Here is a 27,561-nt window from a genome sequence, read left to right on the forward strand (position 1 = left end):
TTTTTAATTAAAAATTTATACGTGAAACTTTATTCCTGACATTGGGCATTTTCCGAACAAAAAGACAAAGTTTCAACACTATAGAAAGTGCTTCCTTTCCGTTTCATAGTGGACTTATAGACAATGAGGAAACACGTGTTCAGTCAGTTGTAATGAAGAGCTTCTATATCAAGTTTAATCTCACAAACTTCAACGGTTCCTGAGATAATTTATTCTTGAAAAAAAAAAAATCTTCAGTATTCCCAATCTTACATAGTACTTTAAAAAAATCCTTTTTTAAAACGAACTCTAACGTCAAAGCAAAAAGTTACTCTTACGGAAACTTCTCAATTTGCAGCTAGCAACCTGCCTGTAATAAAATTGGGTCGATGCATAAGTTCGTGAGGTTCTTATATTTTATTTTTATTCTGCTGTTCTGTTAATTCAAATACAAATGCAACGTAGAAAAAACATTAACATATTCTACAAGTGTAACAATACATTGCATACATTTTACTGCCACTCACAATCACTCAGTGATGTATTCATCTCCACTATCTATGACCTGCCAACGTTCAGCACCAGTTCAATGCCTCGCCTGTAGAACTGTTTTGGTTTTGACTGGAAGAAATCTGTTAGCCATTGGTCAAGAAAAGCTTTTCTGTACTGTTCTTTCAGGAACTGCTTCATTCCCGTACATTGCAAAAATTATTATCGCAGCTTCTGCTGCAGTGGATCCTCGGTTAAACTCGAAGAGTGAAATGTGATCACTTTTCTCAACTTGACATTCCATATTAGTTTGTCTGAAATATATACAATAATACGTTCATAATAAAAAAAAAATTAAAAAAAACTGTTTCACAACACACAAACAACGGAATAACGATAAACAATCGCTTCACGCCGCATTGTTGCCAACCCAAAAGAAAACCGCACGAACTTATGCATCGACCCAATACAACTAATAATTCTTACGAAGCTCTAACTGGAAGCCGTCTTGGCTGTAACTAAAATATCATTAAATTCTCCTAGAAACTTATCATACTTTCTTAGAAAATACGGAATATTTAGAGAGCTTCGAAATGTTGTATTAGAGAAAGACTGAGAAGATAAAATAAATGGAGAGTAACGAAGATGTTTTAAAACGGGTAGGAAAGAGGAGGATGCTCTAGCCAGCATCTTTTGTAGGAAGGCCAAGTGTATCGGACACATCTCGCGAACAAATTGTTTTCTTCATACCGCCATACTTGAAAAAGACAGAAGGAAAGCGAGGAATAGGAAGAACACGATTGATGATTTGAAAAATAAAAGAAAATATTCGGAGTTAAAAGAGGAAGCTGAAAATCGAGAAACTAAAAACACTCATTAGTCAGACGACTTGCCAACAGGTAGAACATTTTAATAATAATAATAATAATAATAATAATAATAATAATAATAATAATAATAATAATAATAATGGAGCAGAGAGCATGCTGGGTCTGATCAGAGAAAATATGGGTGACCGTTCGTACTCAAGATATAGTGTTGGTACTGTAGCGTCCAACATATGTCGGGAGGACAATTGGGGAGCTACTCTTGAAAGTAGCTCAATCCGGTCTAGAAAGCCAGCTAGAAAAGTCGGCAAAGGATGTTGATATACTGCCCATACATCACCTCAAAAATATGAGTGCTACAAGCTGGCTGGTATGCTTGTGCGGGAGAAACAAGCAGTTGTTGTCAGCGCCTACTACCGTTAGCCTCAGTTCAGTGGCGATCGTTAAAACGATCTACCGAAAATGTCCCCACAAGCTACTAGGAGCTCGCGATCGACGGTTTGGCGATCACTGAACTAGTAAAACTTCCAGTGTCAATATTGATTCTTCTATGCTAATAATTGTAAGAGCGAAAAACTGTTTTCAACATGTATTCAATGTCCGAACAACAGATGGCAGCTCCAACTTTGTCCCTCTAACGCAACCGGAAGTTATAGATCTACTACATCCGATTATAGCATTAAATTCACACAGTTTCGAAGTCTACCATAGTTCCACACTGTGGAATGAAACGAAATTGTTTTCTTACCTGCATTCACTTGCAGAGCGATTTACTTTAGCCATTCCCTACCTACTCCACTTATTGTACATTCGAGGTAAACACAGTTGCCATTAAGAGAAAACTTCACAAGCAAGAGTGAATGAATATTGCTAGTCTTGAGTCTGCATTTTTTTCTTTTTGATCGGATAGATTAACTACGAACAATTGCTGGATTAATCGCCTGACTGAAAACAGGTCCAACGAAATGTTGCTCTCTATCAAAGGCGTAATTTCATTATCGTATAATAGCTGTAAATCTTCCTTCCTTATCGCCCACTACAATTATTTTGCTGCCTTTCCTAAGATATCTAAATTAGAAAATAACTTAGCATTACTGAATTCCTTTGTTTCCCGCATATGGCTGTACGCATTGTATCCCCATAAAACTACAAACAGTTGATTGATTATTGAAAAGACGTTAGAACTCTTTTTATATGATTCTGGACTCGACTTCGTTTTCCTTCAATATGGAGGAGGCAGAGTTAACTACACAGGTACCTATTTTAACATGTTATTTTAATATAAGATCGAATTATCTATTACATTGTTGTATGCAACTACGTTTGTATTTCTATACAGAGGGTTATTCGGATTATATTGGACGACCGAATTAGGAATGCCACTGGCATCTGGGAAATGATTATACTTACAAGACGTTCGTATTTATAAAATTTTTCCTAACGTCTGTTCTTATTTTCGAAAATTTGTAAAATGTCCAAATATTGAAATAAAAATAAATCCTTCAGTTTTACGTCCCACAGCTAAACTAAAGGAGACGGTGATGATGAGAAATGAATGATTGTCTAATGAAGAAAGTAGGAGGAAACGGGAGAACCACGAGGAAACCCACAAACACGGTGTTTGTCCACCACAAAGTCCACTTTGCACGAGCTGGGATCGAACCAGGGACCCCACGCACCAGAGGTGAACAATCTACCACTAAGCCACCGTGCCCCCACTAAAATCTCTTATCTATCTAGGGTGTCTCTAACCTCTTGGGTCAAATTTATACAGGTGGTAGAGGAGCTCAATATAAATATTTTTAGACAAACTTAAAATTGAATACGCCTGGTTCAAAGATCACGGCCTCTGGAAGTTTCCATTATTGATTTGCAAAAGTACGAAGTGACAGTAACAAATATGCAATATCGTAGCGATGTAACGTGCTTTACTGTGTATAACATTAAATCAGATTGCTGACGGTATACTAGAAACACGACACTACTTTATTTTGCATAGATAATACAGTATTACGTCATATTGCTAAAAAGTTCAGTACAAAACCACTGCTGCAGCGTACATATGTACCCACATCTCCTAATCACTGTTTAAAGTGGCGACCAACTTCGATACATTTCGTACAATGCTTCGTAAAATTTTGCCTCATTCTCTCAGTGTCTGTTGCACAATTAGGCGGGCAGCTAGGACCCTTGCAAGAGATCTTCCTCGGATTCTAAAGGCATTTCATAATCTTAGGATTCTAAAGGCATTTCATAATCTTAAGAGTCTGCATTACTAAAAATAATACAAAATTTCCCATTTTTCTTTTGCTTATTTATTCATAAGTGAAAGGTGATAATAAAATGCAACTTACCACAATCGTAGATAATGTTATTCTACAATAGAAAATATGAACCTGAAGAATTTTCAGTGTTGCCATCCATAGAAATTATAGTGTTGCCAGAATGACCATTCCCCTAAAATCTAAGTTAAGGCAGCGACTAGGTGAACGAACTCCACTGCATTTGATTATGTATAATGTTGTTTTGGTTTGCTGTGAACTACTTTTTAAATAAGAGTTGTATTTAGTTCGTAATATACAAAACAGTTTTAACATACAGTTATTAAAATTAAATAATGAAGTTATTTAAAAAGTAGTTTCCAGCAAACCAAAACAACATGATATGTAATCATATGCAGTTGAGTTCGTTCCTCTAGTCCCTATTTTAACTTAGATTTTAGGGGAATTATTATTCTGGCAACACTGTAAATTCTTTAGGGCCATATTTTCTGTTGTAGAATAACATTATCTGTGATTGTGGTAAGTTGCATTTTATTATCTCCTCTCAGTTATGAATAAGCAAGCAAAGGACAAATGGTAAATTTTGTATTATTTTTAGTAAGGCACGCTCTTAACTTCAAACGCTCCAAAGAAGAAAAAAATCTATACGATTGAGTTCCGAGGAGCGTGCTGGCCATCAGATGGGATCTCCCTCTTCCAATCCAATAATTAGGGAAATGTCTATCCAAATAATGGCGAAATCAATATTAAAGTAGGCAGCTACGCTGTCGTGTTTCACCCAATTTCATACTAGTGAAATGATACACATATTAATGATAACGTAACAAAGCATATCTTCGTCACGCATTTAGAAGAGGGTTGTGGTATAGCTTCGAAGTTAGTTCGGTGACCGTCAACATATTTTAGGTTTAATTTTCTGAGAGACTCAGAAAAAAGGTAGTGAGGAAATCCGTCAACAGAGATGTGTAGTAGAACTCCTTAATATTACCTTATTCATAAGAAACCTGAAATTTACGACACGATATATATTATTCACTACAAGTTTGACATCTATTTCCCTTGGAACTTGGTCGCGTTACAATTTGTATTTCTAAGTTGCTTTGTTATATATCGAACAAACAAACGAAACACTTGACTATATACATGATCTTTCACTAGCAGAAAATTCTTCCACAACACACTTATTTTCATGTTTCAGATGATTATGTCGAGAGGGTAAAGCAGCAAAAGAATATTTGTCCATTAGAAGCTCTTCATGAACTGTAATACTACAATTTATAAGGTGTTACAATTAAGTTATCGAATTCTAGAAAAAGTGCTAAATGCTTCACTGCTGATTGAATATCACACGGTCACTTTCGATTAGTTGGTTTGAGTTAAATTTTTGAACACATATTGTGAAATAGCCATTAGAACTGTCATGTAACCATTGATATCCTAAACCAGGCCCGTAGCTATGGCGTGGCTAGAAAAGGGCTGAGAACCCCTTGTGACCAACTTCAGCACCTGAAACTTTCAGTTGTTTGTTGGTGTAGTATGAATGTAAGATGAATCCACAAGACTCAAAAAATTATCTTATCCCTTCTAGCCAAGGACCTGTTCTAAACGTCACACTCAATATGTATTTTGTCGAATAAAGAAAAATCATTGAGGAACATGTAATGTGAGTAGGTAGACTTTTCCAATTCAGTTATTAATTACAAGTTAAAACCTCCCTTATAGACATTGTAGTATTTATTGGGGAATTCTTTTAGACGATTTTTGCACAATCTTTCTCATGCTATTTTCAGTTATTATTTCCTGAAGTATTTATCTAGAAATATGCACTTGATCTGCTATGTTGCTTCCGACAGCCTGTCCACGACTTTGACAATTCCACGAAAGTTTTGCAATATTTTCGTGAATTCTAACCACTTTGACTTATCTTTATCGGTAATATTTTCTCTTCCCTTAGGGAATGTCTCTTCAATGCACTAATTCCCATAACTTGGACTAGCATGTCCCTTGTTTCACTAATTCAAGCTCCGACATTTTGGCAATGATACACATATTGTCGCTGTGAGATATTTGATATACCACGATTATGAAATCTTATCAAGATGTTTGTATACTCCTAACAACAACAGTGCACAACGACAAGTTCACGCACTTAATCGTATAACATACAAGTAGTCTGTGTGTCAGTATAAGGAGAAATTCAACAATAAATACAGGGTGACGCAGGGAAACGGGAAATTTTGAACCTACAATTAGCAACACTGTATGGCCGGCATTTGTTTGGAACCGATAAGACAATATTGAAAAGACTACTATTTAGTAATAATGAAGCATTGAAGATGTGCGGAACGTGTATTCGCTGTGAAAGCATTTGATAAAAACGGTGACATTCTATGGCCTTGAAGATTCCCTGAACCCTATATGTGCGATTTTTCTCTGGCGAATCTATGAACAAAGTGTTTAGTACACGTCCTGAAAACATCGCTGACTGAAACTGAAGGTTAAAAGAAGGTCTCATGGCGTTTCTCAAGACGTAATACATTGAGCATTAAAGCGAATTTCCAAAAAAAACTCATCATAATGTGTATGCCGAGATGGGGCACATCTTTTCGATGTCATCTTCAAGCAATAAAGTGACATGTAAGGGCATACTTTCATTGTTAATGGCATACTCTGTACATGAACCTGAATCATTAAAATTATTTTCTCCTGTGTTGATTCCTGTTTTCCTGCGCCACTCTGCTTCTGATAACTGTATATTTTCATACACAGTACATACAGAAATAAATATTCTATTGCATAGGAACAAAAACTACATCAGGCCGGAAATGAACGACGCACATTTTAATGTCATAAAAAGTTTTCCTAAATTTTCTCGAAACTTACCCATAAAAATTTACCCAAGAATTCCATTTTGGGCAACTCTTCAGAAATTTACAGGGTGGCCCGTAATAATGTGTATATTTGACTGACTGTAAACACCACGGACATTGTAAATTCTGGACAAAAAGTTTCAATACGGCAACACTGTGTAGCCTGAAAGTGGGGATAACAGTCACTGGACTTAGAACCGTTAGTGTAAGCCGCATAGGATGGCGAAACGGTTGTCTCTGGATAATTTTCAGTTCAATTATATCAGTTGTTGGTAAATGCTTAATATCTGAACATGTTCGCTTATTTATAACATAAACACATCACAGACTTTAAGTAACGCTAGTACGCACACTCCAAAACATTTGAGAGTTATGTAATACATAAACAACTAGGTGAAAATATTTTATAAACAGGCGTAATACTTATTATAAACTGAAGATTACTCTGTCACGCAAATTTCCGTCTCAAGTCAGGCTAACCATTTTAATATCATGCCATAGTGTAATCTCAAACTAGACATAAGCAGGCCCGTATTTACATTAGGGATGGGCAAAACCGGTTTTTATAAAAACCGAAAACCGGTTTCTATAAAAACCGAAACCCGAAAAACCGACATTTCGGTTTTCTCCAAAACCGGTTTGGTTTTCACCGAAACTGGTTTCGGTGAAAACTTTTTGAAAACACATAAAACTATTTCTGTGCAAATGAATTTTGTTTCCGGAGACAAACGAAACACCATTTTGGTCAGAAATAGAATAAATTTTGAAAAAAAAACCGGAATCGGTTTGGAAAACCGAAACCGGATCAGGTGAAAAACCGAACCGGTTTTGGAGAAAACCGAATTGGTTTTGAAGAAAACCGAAACCGGTTTTTGAAAATTTTCAAAAATAGGTTTCGGTTTTTCTAAAAACCGGTTTTTGTGCCCACAACTAATTTATATACAGTGCACCCCTGTGCTCTAAATAATTTGTCCCCCCCCCCCCGAAAACGACCTATATTAAAGTTGAATTCACAGTTTTTGGTTTCGCTGAGATAAATACTGACAATTTTAATCCAATTCAACTTCAAGGTCATACTCCACTCTCCAGGGAGGAAGGGGGGGGGCGAGATTTTAAAAGTAATCGGAAACGAAAGAAATTAGTGTTGAATTCATAGTTTTCGAAGTCGCTGAGTTTAAAGGTATCAGTTTTCAGGATGTTCAAGTTCATCCTCACCCATTGGAGGGAATCAAATAAGCTAGCTAATTAGTAACTATTGTATTTAGAGCGAATCAAACGTCTTAGAGAGTTGACCATATTTTCTCGCGCTTGCGCTGGACTCTGCGGGTTGTTATTTTTAAATATTACTTTATTGTGACTTTTTAAAATCCAAAATGTTGCCTCCCCCTAAATTCTGCCGCCCTGTGCTCGAGCACAGAATAGCACTTACCTAAATACGGGCCTGGACATAAGTCATCAAGTTACCGCTAGCAGCAAACATCAACATCATCATCTTTTATTAATATCCACTAATTATAGAAACAACACACCTTACGGAGCTCTCACTATGATCATCGTTGATCAACACGCCAGCTTTTAACGTTGATAATTATATCCGCACAACATATGATTACACTTATTTTAATCCACCATTTATTAGAAACACGAAAAACGATAAACAATCTTCGTTACCTTTGTTAAAGCTAGCAAATGAAATCTTTTGAGTTTTACGTCCCACGGTTATACCAGAAAGTGGGAGGAAACGGAAGAACTCCGAGAAAACCCACGCACACGGTGTTTGTCCACCACACAGTTCACTTGGCGCGAGCTGGGATCGAACCAGAGACCCCATGCACCAGAGATGAACGCTTTACCACTGAACGTTAAAGATAGCATAAGAATCAATAGTTCTTCCTACTATCACTTATTATTCAAAGATATGACCAGTGTAATATGTAACAATTTGAATTATACGTTAAGGCTTTCATGTTTTTTACGCGAATTATGTATCAAAGAAAATAAAATGTTTTTTTACATATCTTACATCTTTTATTTATTTTTGATTCCTGCTATTTCTCTCACTCACGTCTGCGAGCATCGTCGAAGGAGATATCTTTTTGAGGATTGAATTGAGTGTAAATTTACATGTTGGTTTATTTGTTCACTTCCTCACATATATTCCTCCAACTTCTCTGCAAATTCTTACACACTTCTCTGCAAAATTCTTAAACACTTCACACACAATCATAGAAATGTATTTACAGCCAATTAGGACAATAAGGATCCATTATTAATCATAGTAGCAAATCCTTGTTGAGTATTCCTTTCTTACGGTTATGAAAAATTGTTTTTTTTTTTTTCAGTGGTATAAAAATGTGCTTCTTAATTTAAAACGTAATTAAAATAAGTTTGTAGTGTTTTAAAGTTGACAATATACGAGCAGCAGTCAACAAGGTTCCCAGAATTTTGTTGGAGATCCTCACTACTACAATATAAGTACACTTATCACCTTCGGAACACGCACACTTGCTCCACCAGTCCTGCCATTGCTGGAAGCAAAGATTATAGTCTTCTTTTTGGTATCTTCTAAGTTTAGCCATTGCGTAGGTTTTGATTAATCTCTTCTACGGTGGCGAAACGGATACCTTTGAGGCCCATTTTTAGCTTTGGGGAAAGCCAAAAATCCCATGGCGCGAAACTTTTTTTTTTTTTTTTTTTTTTAAGGCTATCACAATGGGTCTCTGAAGGAGATTTTCCCAATTTGCACAGGAAGTTAATGTTTGTGCGTTGATCGAACTACGACATTGTGCCAACTGATCACCACACACTTCTCTGTTCATACATTGCTTATTATGGCTTGTTAAGAATTGTCAACTTCATAATTAGGCCCACGGGCGTCTCTGGCGGGGGGACAAGAGGGACGCGTACCCCCCAATATTTTGCAGTACAAAATATTCAACATTTTATTCTAATTTAATTTATTTACTAACGACAGAATATCATATCAATAATAATAATTATATTTATTTGGAATATAATATTCAGGCTGTGAAACGATTGTAATCGAGTTCTTGATATACCTTTGGGGACCCGTAAAGGTAAGCAGAAAGGTAACAAATGGAATCGAAGTTAATAAACAGGTTGGGCTAGGTAGTACCATTTAAATCACTTTCTTTGATGCCCCCCCTTCCTACAAATTTTACATGCCAGAGACGCCAGTGATTAGGCCACCTAAGGCTTGTATTGTACAATACTCATTGTGACTGCATCAAATTTGCCAGAACTAAAACATTCCAGGAACTTCTTGACTCCCCGCTGTAGCTCCAACATTTATTTGGAAATTCTTGATCAAGACTGACTCCGACTCCTAGTCCAAATAACATTGTCCATAGTCTTCACAAGTATAAAACTCAGTGTACTTTATTAGGACTAGAGACACAGAGTTAAGGTCTCGATCAAGGATTTCCAGATAAAAGTTGGAGCTACATAATATCATCAACTTAAGGAAAAACCACAAACTTTGTTCACTTACGTTCTAAATTAAAAAGCACAAAATTTTGTCAGATCATTGTTTAAAATCTATTTTTCATAACCGTAAGAAACGATAGACAACAGCTACTGGCTATTATAGTCCATAATGGAGTGAAGAAAAAATCGTTATTATCCTAATTGACTGAAGTAAGTTTTTATAATTTCAGGTAAAGTGCTTAAAATTTTTGCATAGTTATTTCAGTCGCAGTGTTTAAAAATTCATAAAGAAATTATTTCCAAACGAATGCATAGGAAGAAGTGAACAAATAAACCAACAAGGAAATTCATACCCGATTTAATATTCAGAAAGGCTATTTCCGCCGATGATGGTCCAGACATACGTGAATGAAATATCAGAATTAAAAAAATAAATAAGACATAAGGAAAATAAATGTTCATATGTGCCTTACAACATTACCAGAATGAATTCCTTTCAATATACGATAATGATCTATGTAAAATATGTAATTTACGTTCTGGTTATGCTGAAATAAATGCTTCGATACATCTGAAATTGGTGAGCTTTCCCCCTAAAATATCTAATATGTATTCGTTAATTTTAGTTTTGATATTACTTTTGGTTTGATATTACAGGGTGTCTACTAAAATTTCAAAATGAAATTTCGTGATATTTTCTTTACAAAATCATAAAATTTCGTGACACTCTCAAGAGTGAATTTGGGTACGAATTAGGGCGAATTTTCATCCATGCGATAAAAGTGTGGTTTGCATGCGATTTGATAACGTCTAAAGCCGACCATAGACAATTTTGGTGGTAAATTTTGACGTTAGAACAAAATCTATACTTACATTTGTACAGATAAAAAAATCCTGACCCAAAAGCTAAATTTCTTGACTTTCATGACCGTTTTCTAATTTCGTGACATTCGTGACTTTCGTGTCCGATAGACACCCTGTATTAGATTAAATGCCTTGATTAATAAAATTTTTTTTAAAAGAACAGTTAATTTTTGTAAACCTATGTCTCTGCAGGAGTTTAATACAACCTCTGCACTTCTTTCTATTGTCCTCACATCATCATCTATTAGATTTACATCATCACCATAAGCCACAATCTGGCTATTCTCTCTAACCCTTGTTGCTTATCTTTGATCTTCCTTTAGCATATTCCAGAACAAAACTCAATGATAACGGTGACAATGCATTTCATTGTTTCAGAATATTTTTGATGTGAAACCTCGTGGACATCTATTTTCCTACCCGAACTTTGGGATTCACTTAGATACATCTACATTAATAGCCGTGTCTGTGAACAAAAAACTTCAGATCCAAATTGAAAGTGACTATGGTTGTGACTCTTAATCTCTTGAACCACCCGACCGATTTTGACCAAATTTTTGACGTAGATGCAGTTCTGGTCTGGGAGTGTTTTTAGTTATTCATTTTGACGGTAGAACTTAGGGGAGAAGGAGGCGGGGGAATTATAAAACAAAATAAAACTTAACTCTTGAACCAAACGACCAATTTCGAACAAATTTTCAACATAGATGACCTTCGTGCCTGGGATGGATCTTACCATTTCACTTTGACGGAACAACGTAGGAGATGGGGAGGAGGGGGGGATATGCAAAAATCAATAAATATAAAAATAAAAGTGACCATGTTCGTGAGTTAATATCTCTTGAACCACCCGACCGATCTCGATCAAACTTTCAACATAGGAAAGTTTTCATCATTTTACTTTGACAGCACAATGTAAGGGAGGGGAAAGGAGGACATATATGTAAAAAAAAAAAATGACTGACTTTGCGACTTCATCACGCTTAAACCACCGAGCCAATCTTAATCAAATTATCAACATAGATGAGGTTCGGACCTGGAGTGGTTTTTATCATATCCCTTATATCCCTTTGACGGTAGGACTTAGGGTAGGAGGAGGGGAGAGATATATAAAAATAAATATTTATAATGCCGTGCTCCGCAGCATGTGAAGAGGAGAGAAATATATAAAAATCACCGAAAATTATTAATATCAAAGAGCGTTTTAGTAATAGTAAAAACGGAACATATTACCATTTTTCCTTAATTTAAACCAGCGAAATCGGGGTGCGTCTTAGATTCGAGTAAGTATCAATAGTCTCCTTGTCCTGCGCTTACGCAGGACGTGCGGGTTTGCTAGTTTCAGTTAATCTAACTAGCTTTCTCAGCATGAATACTGTACAATGTATTCCCTCCTCACCGCCGGTTTATTATATTCCACTCTTTTTCGAGTATTTAATACATAGTAAATATCTTATCAATTGTTGATCTATTTCGCCGTAATTCGCGTTAATAATCTTCAATAGTTTTATCTACTAACAATGTCGAGAAGATTCATAAAATGTTGACCAAAGAAAGACGCCTCTATTCAGTTTTGTAGTTTTACTTGTGAACTGGAACAATGATTGATTTTTCCCAATCTTATGGTAATTTCTCCTTGTTCCAGATGAGAAGACTGAACTTGAGTATCTCACTTCACAAAAACGCAAATAAGCTAAATAAATGGAAACTGGTCAAGACTGTAATACTATAAGTTATGGATATGTTAAAATATCAAGTAATACTTTCGACCAAGTGGACACTTTCAAATATCTAAGATCAATTAAAGCAGAACTATATCTACGTAAAGATTAAATGTCGGCTGAAAGCAGAGAATTCGTGTGATTATTCAGTCCGAACTCTATTGTCTTCGTGAATCCTATCGAAGAATGTGAGGCTTAAAATATATAGAATGATAATTATGCCTGTTGTACTGTACGGCTGCGAAACATGCGGCAAGAATGCAGACTGAAAGTATTTGAAAATAAAATCCTGAGGCGAATACTCGTACCCAAGAAGGACAGAAATGATGAATGGCGGAAACTTCATAACGAGAAACTGCATGATTTATACGGTTTACTTAACATTGTTAGGGTCATCAAGTCTAGGAGGCTCAGGTAAGCAGGTCATTAGAATGGAAGAAAATAAAGACATGTTCAAAATTTTAACAGGAAACCCAATCGGAAAAAGACGATTAAGAAGACTTAGGCGCAGTTAGGACAATACTAAGATGAATTTAGTAGAAATAAAAATACAAATAGAAACTGGACCCAATAGGCTAAAAAGATAGAAGTCAATGGAGAGCTTTAGTGTGTGAATGTGGCAATGAACCTCCAGGTTCCATATTCCACAGTCAATTAGTTCATTAATGATTTTTCCATGTTGATAGGGAGTTTGAATTCATATTTTTGAATAATTTTTGTCTATTCTGCACAATAACTTTAAAACTAATATTATAATATTTTAATATAGTAGTTAAAGAAATGATGGATCATACTGAAAAGTTAAGCAGATCAGTTTTCTTACCTGAATTATTGCGTTATTTTTCTCTGTCTAAAAAGGTGAAGTCTCAGTGCAGAACATATAACACGGTGAAGAAATATTTCATCTGACTATTGTAGGAACTAACTGACTATTGGAAAACTATTGTACGAAACTAATCTTTAAAATTTGCTTGTATGACTCCCTTACTCTAATTAATAAAAACAATTTTTATGAGGTAAGATACAAGTTTCAGGATTATCCAGATGATTTTTCTTTTATGTTATTTCCGAACAGTGAGACTTCACTATTTGCACTGATGAAAAAGTGAATAGAAATCTGAACAAATAGGATTTTTTTTTCAACCTGTTGGTATCATATCCACTTTCTTTATTTGGAAGTTACTTTTTTTGTAAATCGCAATGACTAACTTACTGTTCCTTCTGAGGGTTATTAAGTACACGTAATTTAAGGTATCTTATATTATTTTCTACTTCTACTGTTCGGCTTACCTGAAACCAAAATTGCCTAACTCATCTAAAACAAACTTTAATTGCACATCTCTTTTATATATATATATATATATATATATATATATATGACGATCCCATCATCTAGATAGCGAAAATGTTTTGTATGTCTTCGCTCCACACTTTGTAAAATTCTAGAACCACAAGGATTAATATTATAATCCTTCCCTACTGGGGCTTTCATTTATGCCATTAGTACTAGTGATGAACATCTCAATGGGAAAGATATTTTTAAATTTGATTTACATAATAATCATGTGGGCGGAGAAATGTGAACGGACACGGGAAAGCCCCGAGAAAACTAACGAACACGATGCTGTCTACGACAAACTCACATGACCTGGGGTCGAACTTAGTATGTCTCGTACCAGAGGTAAGTGCCAATACTGATATAATTGTTTCCAAATTAGATGTACATGTACAAGGCAAATGGAAAGGTCTAAAGATATCAACTGGTTAAACCTAATTAATCTTGACATCATGTTCCATTATGAACATCCTGTGCCAATAGTAAGAGTCTTCACTACGGCGAATTTAAACTACCGCTAATTTTAGTTTTTCTGTAATATCTTCAAAACAAATAAAAATATTAGAAAAGCAGAAACGTAGTGAACTAGACGACACGATTTTGCATGTGATACCGTTATCACAACTCATCTATCTGCTTTCGATTTGCAACTGTAGATAGATTAAGCATTTTTTGTGGGCTCTTTAAATAGCGGGATACCAAAAGCAGATAGATGAATTGTGGTAAAGGTATCAGATGCAAAATCGTATTATCTAGTTCACTATATTTCTGCTTTTTGAATATTTGTATTTGTTTTGAAGATATTACAGAAAAACTCTAAAATTAGCGGTAGTTTAATTTCGCTGTAGTGAAGACCATTAAAGGAGATATAATGTCGTTCGCTTGAAGAGCAAAGCGAATCTAAAGGTTCCTCTTCTGTGTCATGTAATAAAGTTTAAGGAAACTTGTTAACAGGGTGGAAAAAAATCATGATTTTTTTAATAAAAATCATTTTTGTTGATTTTTTGGATTTAAATCGATTTTTTTGATTTAAATCAAATCTTTCTCCTCGTATAATACAAGTCGCGAACTGGAGAAAAAAACATTAGGAATTAATATTAAATGACAATTATGCCATTTAAGTGAAAGTATTTTGGTTTAATTTCGAATTAATCCTCAATCGTTAACCTATTTCAATCCGAAACAATATTTCTTAAGTATTAAGAAAAAAAAACGTACAGCAACGTTTATCAACATGACACTTTTCTTTTCACGAAAGTTCCTGATATTTGGCAGAAGTATATTTTTTAAAACATCGAAACTACCCAGCGCAACGGCACGAAATACATCTAAAGTACATAAATTTCGCCCAAAATTAACTGTTTAACTCTATGGCCTATGGAACCCGGAGGTTCATTGCCGCGTTCACGGAAACTCTCCACTGACTTCTATCCTTAGCCAACTGGATCCAGTTTCTATTTTGTATTCCTATTTCTGCGAGATTCATCTTAATATTGTCATCCCATCTGCGCCTAGATCTTCCTAATGGTCGTTTTCCGATTGGTCTTCCAGTTAAGAATTTGAAAGTGTTCTTATTTTCTTCCATCCTGGCTACATGACCTGCCCACCTGAATCTCCTAGACTTGATGACCCTAGCAATGTTTGGTAAACCGTATAAATTATGTAGTTCCTCGTTATGAAATTTCCCCCATTCCCCTCCTCTTGGGTCTGAATATTCGGCTCAGGATCTTGTTCTCAAATACTTTCAGTCTACGTTCTTCCCTGATAGTAAGCGACCATGTTTCGCAACCATATAGAAGCAGGGTGTCTACCAGTCAGGGAAAGTCAGGAACTTTGCAGGGTCAGGGAAAATGTCAGGGAATTTCATTGTGTGTCAGGGAAAAATCTTTCCCAGGCTGTGAGGGGTGAAGGAATGCCACTAAAATAGTCATAAATTACAGGTAAATGAATTGGTTCGTTTGTACGTTTGTAGAATATTGTATAAGCATATAAACAATGGTGAAAACTTACAGTTCACTTTAAATATAAGTTAGGGGCGCGGTGGCTCACTGGTAGAGCGTTAACCTCCGGTGCTTGGGTTCCCTGGTTCGATCCCAGCTTGCACCGTGTGAACTTTGTGGTGGACAAACACCGTGGTCGTGGGTTTTCTCGGGGTTCTCCCACTTTCTTCATTTCATTCATTACTCATCATCACCGTCTCCTTTAGCCTAACCGACATAATCGTGGGACGTAAAACTGAAAGATTTCATTTTCATGATTTAAATATAAGTTACTTTTCATGAGTTACTAAGAAAAAAAGAATGACAGAGTCAGGGAAAATTATAATTTTGTCAGGGAAAGTCAGGGAATTTGATTATGCTTGCTTGCTAGACACCCTGAGAACAACAAGCATATATATTTTAATCTTCAAATTCCTGGACAGAATTCGTGACAACAAGAGATTTTGAACTGAATAATAACACGAATTCCCTGCTTTTAGTCGACATTTAATTTCTTCGTAGATATCGTTTTCATCTGTTAATATTGATCCTAGATATTTGAAAGAATCCACTTTATCAAAAGTATTATTCGATATTTTAACGCATCCAAAATTTGCCGTATTACGATCCCGAGGAACTTCGTTCTATGTATTTAGTACATAAATTTCGCCTCAAGTTTTATTTATTTATTTTTTGTTTCGGAAAGGGGATCGGGCCCCTCTAAATACGCCCCTATTATCTGGAAACAAACAAATAGACGTGGACATAAAAGAATTTTTGTCTTAAATGTCGATGGTGATTTCTCCGTTGGAATAGTTAACGATTTAAAAACCCTATGTTACGAAGACAAGAAAGCAGGATTCTCCCGTTACCCGTTCAAAACGGGAATTTTCCTAATCATCCTCTGCATGATACTCGTTTTCATACTGTGTTGTACATACATTTGAGTCTCATTGTATTATGATTATTATCTTCCATAATCGAAATAACAGAACAGAAACGGGATTTTACTTATTTTCACTTTAAATTAATTTATTTCGAAATTTGATTTAAATCAACGATTTTTATTAAAAAAATCAAGTGATTTAAATCTTGATTAAAATCGTGATTTAAATCAGACTGATTTAAATCAATCCACCCTGCTTGTTAAACATCGAATTTTCGTTGACAGCAGTCAACACTGTCAAGACACATGCGAGAGTAGGTAATTGTTAGTACAGGATATATGGGACAAATTAAATTCAAATTATTAAAAAAAAAAAAAAAAAAAAAAAAACCTGAAAATATCCAAATTGGTAATTTTAAAACTATCTGCTTTCGATTATGCCCAGTAGATTGAAAATATGAAAGAAAATACAAGAACCAGCTGAAAACAGACGAAAACAATGCTAACCATAAGTAATACACATGGTCCGGACTGGAATCAAACCAGCGATTTCGCGCACTCGAGGAAAGCGCTCTACAACTGATTCACATGATCCACGAATATATTTCACTTCGGTTATTCGCGAGACGAATTACTCGATAGTGGAGGTACCACTATACCTTGTAAACATAAAACAGTTAATAAATTTTACTTTACAAATAGAAGTAATTTCAACACCTTATTATCAGAATCTAAAAACGTATATTTAGCTGATGGACTCTTATAGAATACATATCAAATGAATAAGCAATAACCTACCTCTACATCCGGTTACGAATTTCCTGATTATTCGTGTTCATATCCGTATCATTTGAGACCTTCCTCAACACCTAAACTGACCGCAAAACTAGAACATTTTAAATAATCATTTGCAGGGCTAACTAACTAACTCTACGGCCTATGGAAATTTGAATCTTGTGGAGCTGGCAGATGCATAGATTATCATAGATCAACCCTTACAGTATAGACCGTTTCCCACTACACTATCTCGCCTCCAAAAACTGCACTACAGACGTCCCGAGTCCTGACTAAATACATAATTGAAGATATGACTTTGTATCACAGTTATTAAGGATAAGGGAACTGACAGGCATAAATGGGTTCCCGATTTGCCCGGTAAAATGATTCCCCGCTGTGAAAGCTAGAGAGATTCTATGACAAAAGTGAATTCAGAAACTCGGTACCGAAATCATTTCTGGTTCTGGAACTCGAACTGATATTGAAGTATAAGCAAAACTAGGTGGTTCCCTCGAGTTATTACTTTACCGCTGCTCAACTTCATTCGCTACTTCTAATGATATTCGCAAACCGTGATACTAAAATCTTATTTAGTTTCTTCCCTAAAAATACTCGTCTGCTTCTGCTGATGTTACACTCTCGACTCAATCCAACCGCTTGTTTACTTACCCTCGTCGATCTGGAAGCAGCCCTCAACTTCCCAAATCAGTTACTGATGTTTGGCTTTTACTTAACTGGTGTGACGCGGCAACAGGAGGGCGCTTTCAAACGCATGACGTCATCAGCAGCCAACCCCAAGCGCATTGTCTACCGCTGTCTTCTGCTTTAGACGGTAGCGGTACATGATTGGAGGGAGTTTTGTACATCGACACGATTATAATTAATGTTTTCAGTTTTGTGATTTGCTTATTTGTGTGGCGTGACATGGCAACAGCCAAGCATTTTCAAGGACATGAAATCATCAGCAGCCAATGATAAGCGTATTGTTTGGCGCTGTCTTTTACTTCAGACGGTAGCGCTACATGATTAGATCACGGTTCATACAACGGTATGATTATAATTACTGTTTTCGGTTTTGTGATCAGAACCGAAATATCAATGTGAAAATAATTCGGTTGTCTTCGGTTCCGCGACCCAAAGAACTTTCCCCCGTCCACCCTGCTGGTAAAAAATGGATGGGGCACTACATAATATAAATATAAATATATTCACGACCGTCTGTTGTGAATTAATTCGACTTCTAATTCCTTAAACCCTCAGTCTATTAGCAACTTTTCTATTTCTACTAGCCGTCTCTGCACGTGAGTGTTTGTTTCGTGATCTTGGAACACTAGAAAACGAAACCAGACGACGATGACACAGAGGGTTATGGCACTAGAGATCCAGAAAAACAATATGTTGGTTTTGTTTGTTTATTGGAGTTCAGTCCCTCTTTTCAGCATCAAGAAGCTACGAGACGTGATCCTACAGTTTAAGGTTGAATCCAAATCAATGTAAAGCCCTCGAATTTTTCAAGACTCTACCATTGGAAATCGAACCCGTTACCCAGTGCACCCAAGCTAAAATACTTGGGAAAGCTCACATCATGTGTGTGTAGCTCATATTTGTATTGAACTAGCTCCTTCACATTCTTTTCATCCTTTTACTATAGCCTACATATTACCATTATATCAGCATCAACTTAATGCTATAATTAGAAAGACTGCACCGACCACTACATACAGTTTTCTAAAAGAACGACGCTTCTAATTCCTTCAAAATTTCTCTATGTTTTCCCACGATTTACTGCACACATTGGCGGTAAATCAACATACATAGCATAGCTATTTTGGTATTCGTACAATGTATATTTTCAAAACATTCGTACTAAGATGTTAAAAAAAAAAAGGGGGGGGGGGCATTCAATCAGCAAATTTACATTTTGCATGGGAATTACTTTCGTGATCCACTGGGGACTGTACGAGCCGGATAAACAGTAATGTGAACACGCTGGCAAACAGCAAGTTGTTTGACTGACATTTTTGTCCAGGGATAAAAGTAGATCTGAAAAGGTAGGAGGACGCATGACGTCACACCGTTCCCCCTGCCCTTGTTTACACATTGTAATTTTTTTAGAAAGTGGGGGGTGTCACAGATAATTTCTGGAATTGGGAGGACGGCGTAACCCCCACGTTCCCCTTCACTTTTACCACCTGGTTCTCCTTACAGAGCCATTTCGTGTCAAATCAACACGATTTTCAAACAAATTTTGATGTCTTGACAGATTTTGGTACAATTTTTGGTATCACCAGGAAATGACAAAAAATTGATATTTCAAGTTGACATGTAAAATGGTTTAGAAATCACAAGCCCGTAAGTTCTCAAAATTTTCCAAATATTGTCAGTGAAAATTTGCTAAATTGGCATTGGCTAAGGAGTAACTTTAAAGTTGTTGAAATGAGCTTTGAAGTCGTATATAACACTATAGATTTTACTTACTTTTGTTTTTTCAAAAAATCATATTTTGAAATCAACATGGGTTCAGTTGCTACAACAGTTCCAATTACATATGTAGAATTAAAAATCAAGTTAATTTAGGTTCTTGTTGTAAAATGGCCGGAAACATTTTTTCTGTTCTTCCAGAAGATGCAACAAATACGGAATTACTTCTCTCTGTAATGGTGTTTTTTTTTATGTGGGAGCAGAACTCATACAAATGTATGCGCACATACGTTCAGAAATGCATCGACCTGTTGGCAGAGAGGTACTGAAGCTGATTTTGGCTTACAGACTGAATAGCATTTTGCTGCAACCGTTGATGGAAAGGAGTCTTGTGGAAAGTGGCACAATCAAGAATTTGGCAGCAAGCCGCACGTCTACACCATCCATATATTAATACAATCTTTACACTCTAGCAGCCTTCTGAAGGACAGCGGCACACTTTACTAAAGTGCATTTTTACATTTGTCAGTCACGAAGAATTCATCGGGTTAGCTACATTTCTACAAGATCGCTTGATCAAAACAAACAATTCCTGAGAGAGACAAATTTCACGTGTTCATTCCTGCAACTCCAAATACTTCCAAACTTGTTAACTAACTTTATGACCAACGGAACCCTGAGATTCAATGCTGCATTAACAAAAGTTCTCCACTGACTTCTGTTCTTAGGTAACTGGATCAAGTTTCTACTTTGTATTCTTATTTGTGAGATATCAATCTTAATATTCTTCTGCCATCTGCACTTAGGTCTTCCTAACTGCCGTTTTCCGATCGGATTTCCACTTAAAACTTTGAAAGTGTTCCTACTTTCTTCCATTCTGGCTGCATGACCTGTCTACCTGAACCTCCTTGACTTGATGATCCTAACAATATTTGGTAAATGGTATAAATTATACAGTTAATCGTTATAAAGCTTCCGACATCCCCCATTTCTGTATCTCTTGGGTCTAAAGATTCGTCTCAGGACTTTATTCTCAAATACTTTCAGTCTGTTCTTTCCTCAGAGAAGAGAACATGTTTCACAACCATACAGCACAACAAGCATAATTATCATTTTACATATTTTAAGTTTCACTTCCTCGACAGAATCTAAGACGACAAAAGATTTTGAACTGATTAATAACACGAATTCCTTGCTTTCCAGTAACACCTAATATCTTCGTGGATATGGTTGTGGGCTGTTAATATTGATCCTAGATATTTGAAACTACCTACTTCCTCGAAAGTATTATCTTACATTTTGACGCATCCATAATTTATAATTGGAACAGATGGTGAATGGGATATGTTTTGGGGGAAAATTACATTTCTCTATCCAGATGGTCTATCACCATCTCTTGAATATCTTGGGAAGACAGACAATCTCTGGATTCAAGCAGGATGTACAGTGTAAGGTGAACATTGTGACCCAAACAGACCGAGTATACATCTTGCCTGACAAAAAGATATAGTCTCAACCGAAAAAGTCTTCCTAGTTTACTCCAACTAACAAGCAAAGGGCGCGATATCGAGACTCGAATTGCGCAATAAGAGTTACATATACCGAAAGAGCATCAGGTAGTTAGTAAGTTACCAAATTATTAGCTGCAGTCCGCCAGTAGGGAAAAAGTTATGGGACTGTAAAGTTCAGAGCCTGGCGTACGAAACCCACACAAAACTTAGCATTTGGCTTGTTCCTCTTTGTATTGACAAGAGATAGTGAACTCTAACGTATTTCCATCACAGAACATGATGTTGACATAAGAAAATCTGTATGAGAAGAATTGTCAGTGTTGCCATCCATAGAAATTACAATGTTGCCAGAACAGATGCTCATTCAGTATATGTAACTCTTATTGAGCAATTCGAGTCTCGATATCGCGCTCCTTGCTTGTAAGTTGTAAGCAGTATCCAGCTGATGAATGAACTTCCAAAAATTGGGGGGAAAACCTGGTCAATAATGTTCTTTTTTAACCTAAATTTAAAATGACTTTCAGTTCCACTTGTAAAAGTGAAAACCCTTGGAAGAAATGATTCTATGTTGATTCCAATTATGTGTATAATTGTTTGAAAAACTTCTAGTATTACTTTTTGAGAAAATCAAATTCAAAGTTTGATTTTTCGAAAAACAACCTTTGAATAAATAGCTAAACTTCCGCAGATGGCAGCCCCGGATAAGACCCACATGAACCTGTTTCCAACGGTGTATTACTACTTATCTTCTCTTACTTTCATATACCTTACCTACAATTACACCTGTTTCACTTCAGGCCTTCACTATTCACTGTTTATCACAAATATTTCCTATTTTCATAATTTTTTTTTGCTCTTTCCTAATCCGTAAGCATCTATATAGTATTACTGCACAAAATTACTACCATCGAAGTGTTGCAAACTACGCACTACTCAGAAATTACTAAAACAATGAATCCTTACATTCTCATTGTGATGGACGATATACCTTCGAAACTGCTACTAAAAATTCGTGAATAATATCCTTCCTTGTTACGTGTTTCAGAGGCGTTTGAGGGTTAAGTACCCTATCACAGATGTCCCTAGTACATTAAAAGTTACAAAACTCATACGAAAATACTTCTTTCCTGCGTGCTAACCATTTAACAACAGAATACTTATATTCATGAAAAATGAGTTTCTTTGAATACCACATGCAATCTTATTGGCTTAGAAAGGATTTCCTAAAGGATAAGCGATATTAAGACGTGCGAAGAATGGCATAAAAGCTGCAGTGCATTAAGCACAAACCAACTTGTGTTAGGTGGCCACTCAAAAATACGAATGCCACCTAACCGAATCAGAGCAGGCGCGTCACCGACGAAGGTTTATGCCTTAAAACACTTCATACAGCATAAAACCACATGCATTGTGTCGCATAGCTTTGCAACACTTGCACCATCACTTTGCACACTCCCTTGACATTACCTTTCATGTCTCTGTTATTGAGTATTATGTGGAACAGAGAACACTTTTCATTACGTATCACCTTATAATGCATTTAACGTGTAACATCTCGATAATCTTTTTATTACTCTTACAATTCTACTGAAAAATCATATACATAACTCCCTATTACTTTCACAAACCATAACATGGGATATCACTCAAAATTTTCCTCCATTTATCTCAGATATAACTCCCCTTTTACTAGTTTCTGATCTACCAGGTTGGAAAAACCCCATGTTAAAAAAAAACTTTTGTTCATTATTTGGTTGATTCGATTTTTTTTTTATTTAAATCAAATCTTTCTCCCCGTATAATACAAGTCGCGAACTGAAGAAAAAACATTAGGAATTAGTATTAATTGTTAATTATGCTATTTAAGAGAAAGTATTGGGCTTGAAGTTTGAATTAATCCTTAATCCTTAACTTATTTCAATCCCAAATAACGTTTCTTAAGCATTAAGGGAAAAGTACAGCAACGTTTACCAATATGACACTTTTTTCACAAAAGCTACTGAAATTTGGCAGTCATATTTTTTAAAAAATCGCAACTAGTTTACGGCAGGAAATACATATAAAATACGTAAAGTTGGCCTAAAGCTATAAAATCTTTAAAAAAAAAAAAGTTTCGGAGAGGGGATTGGACCCCCCTAAATAACGCCCCTATTATCTGGGAACAAACAAACAGATGCGCATACAAAGGAACCTTCGTATTAAATGTCCATGATGACGTCCCCGTTGGAATAGTTAACGATTTAAAAACCCTATGTTACGAAGAGAAGAAAGTAGGATTCCCCCGTTACTCGTTCAAAATGGGATCTTTCCTAATCATCCTCTGCATGAAATACTCGTTTTCATACGTGCTGTACATACATTTGAGTCTCATTGCATTATGATTATTATCTTCCATAATCGAAATAACAGAACAGAAACGGGATTTTACTTCTTTCCACTTTAAATTAATTTACTTCTGAATTCGATTTAAATCAATAACTTTTATTCAAAAAAATAAAGTGATTTAAATCAATCCACCTTGCGCTTTACATTTAAGTATTTCCCTCCATTACAGTCACACATACATTTTACGTTAGTTAATAGCATAGTGGGTTTGAACCACTGTCATATCAACCACTCTAGGCCCTACTGCCTGTTTACCTCATATCGCATCAATCTGGTAACTCATAGAGTCCAGAATTTAACATAGGTCTCCTCCTCCTTTATTAACCAGCCTACACTGAGGACCTTCATTACCTTTCTTGTTACTCTAGTGATGACATTTCGTCTGATTCTGTTCATTTCATCGTAAATTCTGCATTTCGGAGCTGCCACCTGTAGCAGTTATCCCAAATAATCAATCTATAGTGCCATATACCATCTAAAAACCATGTATTTATTTAAATTTTGAGAACGTTGGGCACCTCTAATTTCGAAGCCAATTTTCAAATTAACTTGATTTTTCAGTTTGCCTCACGCTCTGGCGATAGCTGTCAGAATATAAAATCTTACTGCAATTTGTACTTTGTGCTAATTTGAAACGGTATGGCCCTGCAGTGTCTTGTATAAATGCTTATATATTTTCCTTTCCGTGTTCTACTGTAAGGTCTTAAAAAGATTCTCGTAGCCCCATACATTGTTATCGTATCGTCTGATCTGTAAATTTCCCAGAGTAGATAAATATGACAAAACACCCTTACATCACTGTCCTGACAGAAATATCTTCTTAATGCATTCTACAGCCTTAATTTCGTAGTGCATGTCTAGCTACCTATTACTGTACGTACAGATTTATAATGCGCCTGCATACTGATACACCATAGAAACGCTCACTAGAGAGAAAAATACAGGCTTAAGTTTAGAGTTGCCCCTCCAGTCTGAAGGTGCCCTTGGACTTTGCAATATACAAAAAACAGTGCTCAAAGTATTAAAAATTTTACATTTCACTTGACTTCAGTACTCCGTGGGCTTCACAAAAATTTAAAAGGTTTTCTTCATTATTCTTGCGCATCCGTTACACCTGTTCGCCATATTTTACAAGCACCATGCTGCTGAGACCTTCCGCGAATGATTCCGCATCCGGCAAATAGTACTAACTTCCACATATCTTTTCTCGTATCAAACATAACTATCCCGTCGAACTTGTATTCCTAAAAATCAAATAAAATCTTCAAATTATCATTTCTTACCTCACTTCTCTTGTAAATTTTCCTGATTTTTATAAAAAGCGGAGGGGTAACTCTAAACTTAACCCAAAATACAAACCAATCTGCGTGCAGGTTTACTTTTGGCGCATAACACAAAATAATTGTAGAAAAATTATAATTATCTCTCTAATTCCCTTCTTATTGTCTCCTAAATGATATGCACTGCGCAACATGAAAATATCTCACTCCGCATAAAATTCAGGGGGCTGACAGAATTGTTGAAAAATTACAATTTGCGTATTTGCGATATAAATATGATTTGCGTACAAATATGGCGAAAAAACCACAGTGCTAAAACTCAAACCAACTTGTGCTAGGCGGCCACTAAATGCACGAATGCTACCTAACTGAGTTAGGATAGGGGGAAGCCGGAGGCCCGACCGCGAGGGTCCGTCCGATGGTAGCGGGCGCGTCAGCGACGGTGCGTATACGCATTTTTGAGGGTAGTAAACACAATAGGTTTTTTCAATGCCACTTTTCATTGTTTCATACTAGTAGCGCTCCACTTGTAAACGTAAAATACAGGTTCTATACATTATGCAGAAATAACCGCCAGTGGTAAATAGTATCTAGTAAAATCATCTTTCATATGCAATCATTTATTTTATCCGTGATAAAACACTTGTAATAATTTTACACTACTAACCCTACTCTTGTAAATCTAAAATCCGCCTTCGCTCGCTCGGCAATACTATCTGAATTAAATATTAAACTTTGGTACAGAACGGAACTAGCCTAGGTACCAACCTATATGGGGGACCTGTGTTCCAGAACCTTCCTCATATAGGTTGGTAAACTTTGTTTTTTACGTACATCTTGATCCCTTCCACTGAACATAATCCAATGTTTCTATCTCTGTACCTATGATGAGAAGTTATATATTTGCCGGTCATATAAATAAGCTTCTAAAACATCACACTTCCTTTGTAAACAGCTTTCGCCTGCTAAATTTTCCAAAATGTAGCCCTTATATTCTTAATCTGAGCTATATTACCTGGCATCGTGTGATAATCTGTGACATTATTTCTAGTTTAGTATTTCATATGCTTGAAATATGAAGCTTCGGTAAATGTGCACTTTGAACAGAACAAGTGATTTTTATCACACGATGTGGCATTGGAGGAATAGAATCACCGTTATTTGTACGTAATATGTTAGGGTAGGTTATGTATCCGTTCTATGAATGTTCAGCTCAAAGTGCATTTTTGCTATCTTATCTCTACTTTGCTCTATCTTATGTTTTTGAAGTTATCTTAATCTCAAATATTTAGCAGCACCTTCGCTAGTATCGCGAACAAGGAGGTAAGTTTTATTTTTTTTCGATGTGACACGAGCGGTTCTGTACACAAAGTAGTGGCTTTCACTATACACTATTTCTCCGAACTACTACCCCACGTTGCGGCTTAGGGACAGGCGAGTCGTACGTGCGACTTTATTAGATTGGTACGTATATCGAGCATTTCATATAAATTAACAGAATTACGCATAACGCAAAAGGTACGTTTTAAATACTTTCTCATGTACTTTCACCTTTAACGTGAAATGTACAGTACGGTAACATTAGCAATGTACGCGAAATTTCACAAATTTCACTCTAGTATATCTGTACGTTTTAAAGATGTGTATGATTTTCATAAATAAATAACAAGGCTCATATGGTGCTTCTCCGAACAACGTATGTTAAACCAAAAATTTAAATTACAGGAAGACGATTTTACTTTTATTTTAAAATTTAATCGAGTAACATACACTAATTCCGCCAATATGTATGTATTCATGTCAATTGAAATATCGGCATACATATTTCACAAACTACAAATAATATTAAAGGATACTTACGACAATTTCCGTCTATCCATTTTGTTATGACCTGCGAGAAAACATTTAATTTAAATTACTCTATAGACCGATATTTACGCTAGCAGAACATATCTGCAATGGTAACGCAAAATAGGTCTAGGTGGCAGCACATTCCAAGAGAGCTCAAGGAACGTCATCCGAAGAATCGAAATTGATGAGAGAGATCGAGATTCCATTGTCGGTCGAAGCTGACTGCTGACTTACTTTTTCAACTTCTCAACCATGAAGATCGGCAAATCTGTATAATAAAATGGCAAATAAAAGCGTCGTTACACAAACTGAAAATAAGACCTAGAACCTATATTACAATGAACCATTATTATGGTCATGTATTTCATGGCGACTGCAAGTGTTAGATCGTTTAAAAAATACAGCAAGAGTGAGAAAAACAAATTTTGATGACGAAAAGGCTCTTAAAAGAAGGAATGTGGGTGTCAAACGTAAAGTGTATTTACAGTGGTTTGGTGACAGTTACTGCTAAGTTATTGATTATTTTTCTAATAGAAAGATTCATCGCAACTAACGTTTTGTCCAGACTTGTAATAAATTCCCGCAGAGAATATAACGTGTGCAGTGCGATGTGCGGCATGGTGTTACGGAGGTTTATAAAAGTGCAGATGACTTTT

The 27,561-nt window shown here is 35.9% G+C and overlaps 1 protein-coding gene across 3 annotated transcripts in view; it reads right to left on the minus strand.

Annotated features, from left to right (window-relative positions):
* Positions 1–27,073, minus strand: part of Csp (Cysteine string protein) — a 149,230-nt gene extending 122,157 nt beyond the window's left edge. For all 3 annotated transcript variants that reach the window (XM_081765898.1, XM_081765895.1, XM_081765897.1), the window contains exon 1: positions 26,915–27,073. In XM_081765898.1, coding sequence (XP_081622024.1) covers positions 26,915–26,934 — 20 coding nt within the window. In that variant the 5' untranslated portion in view covers positions 26,935–27,073. The remainder of the gene's footprint in view (positions 1–26,914) is intronic.
* Between the last annotated feature and the right edge of the window lie 488 nt (positions 27,074–27,561).

Source organism: Thermobia domestica, chromosome 7, assembly GCF_964235325.1.
Source record: "Thermobia domestica chromosome 7, izTheDome1.hap1.1, whole genome shotgun sequence".
In the NCBI taxonomy this organism is placed as follows: domain Eukaryota; kingdom Metazoa; phylum Arthropoda; class Insecta; order Zygentoma; family Lepismatidae; genus Thermobia; species Thermobia domestica.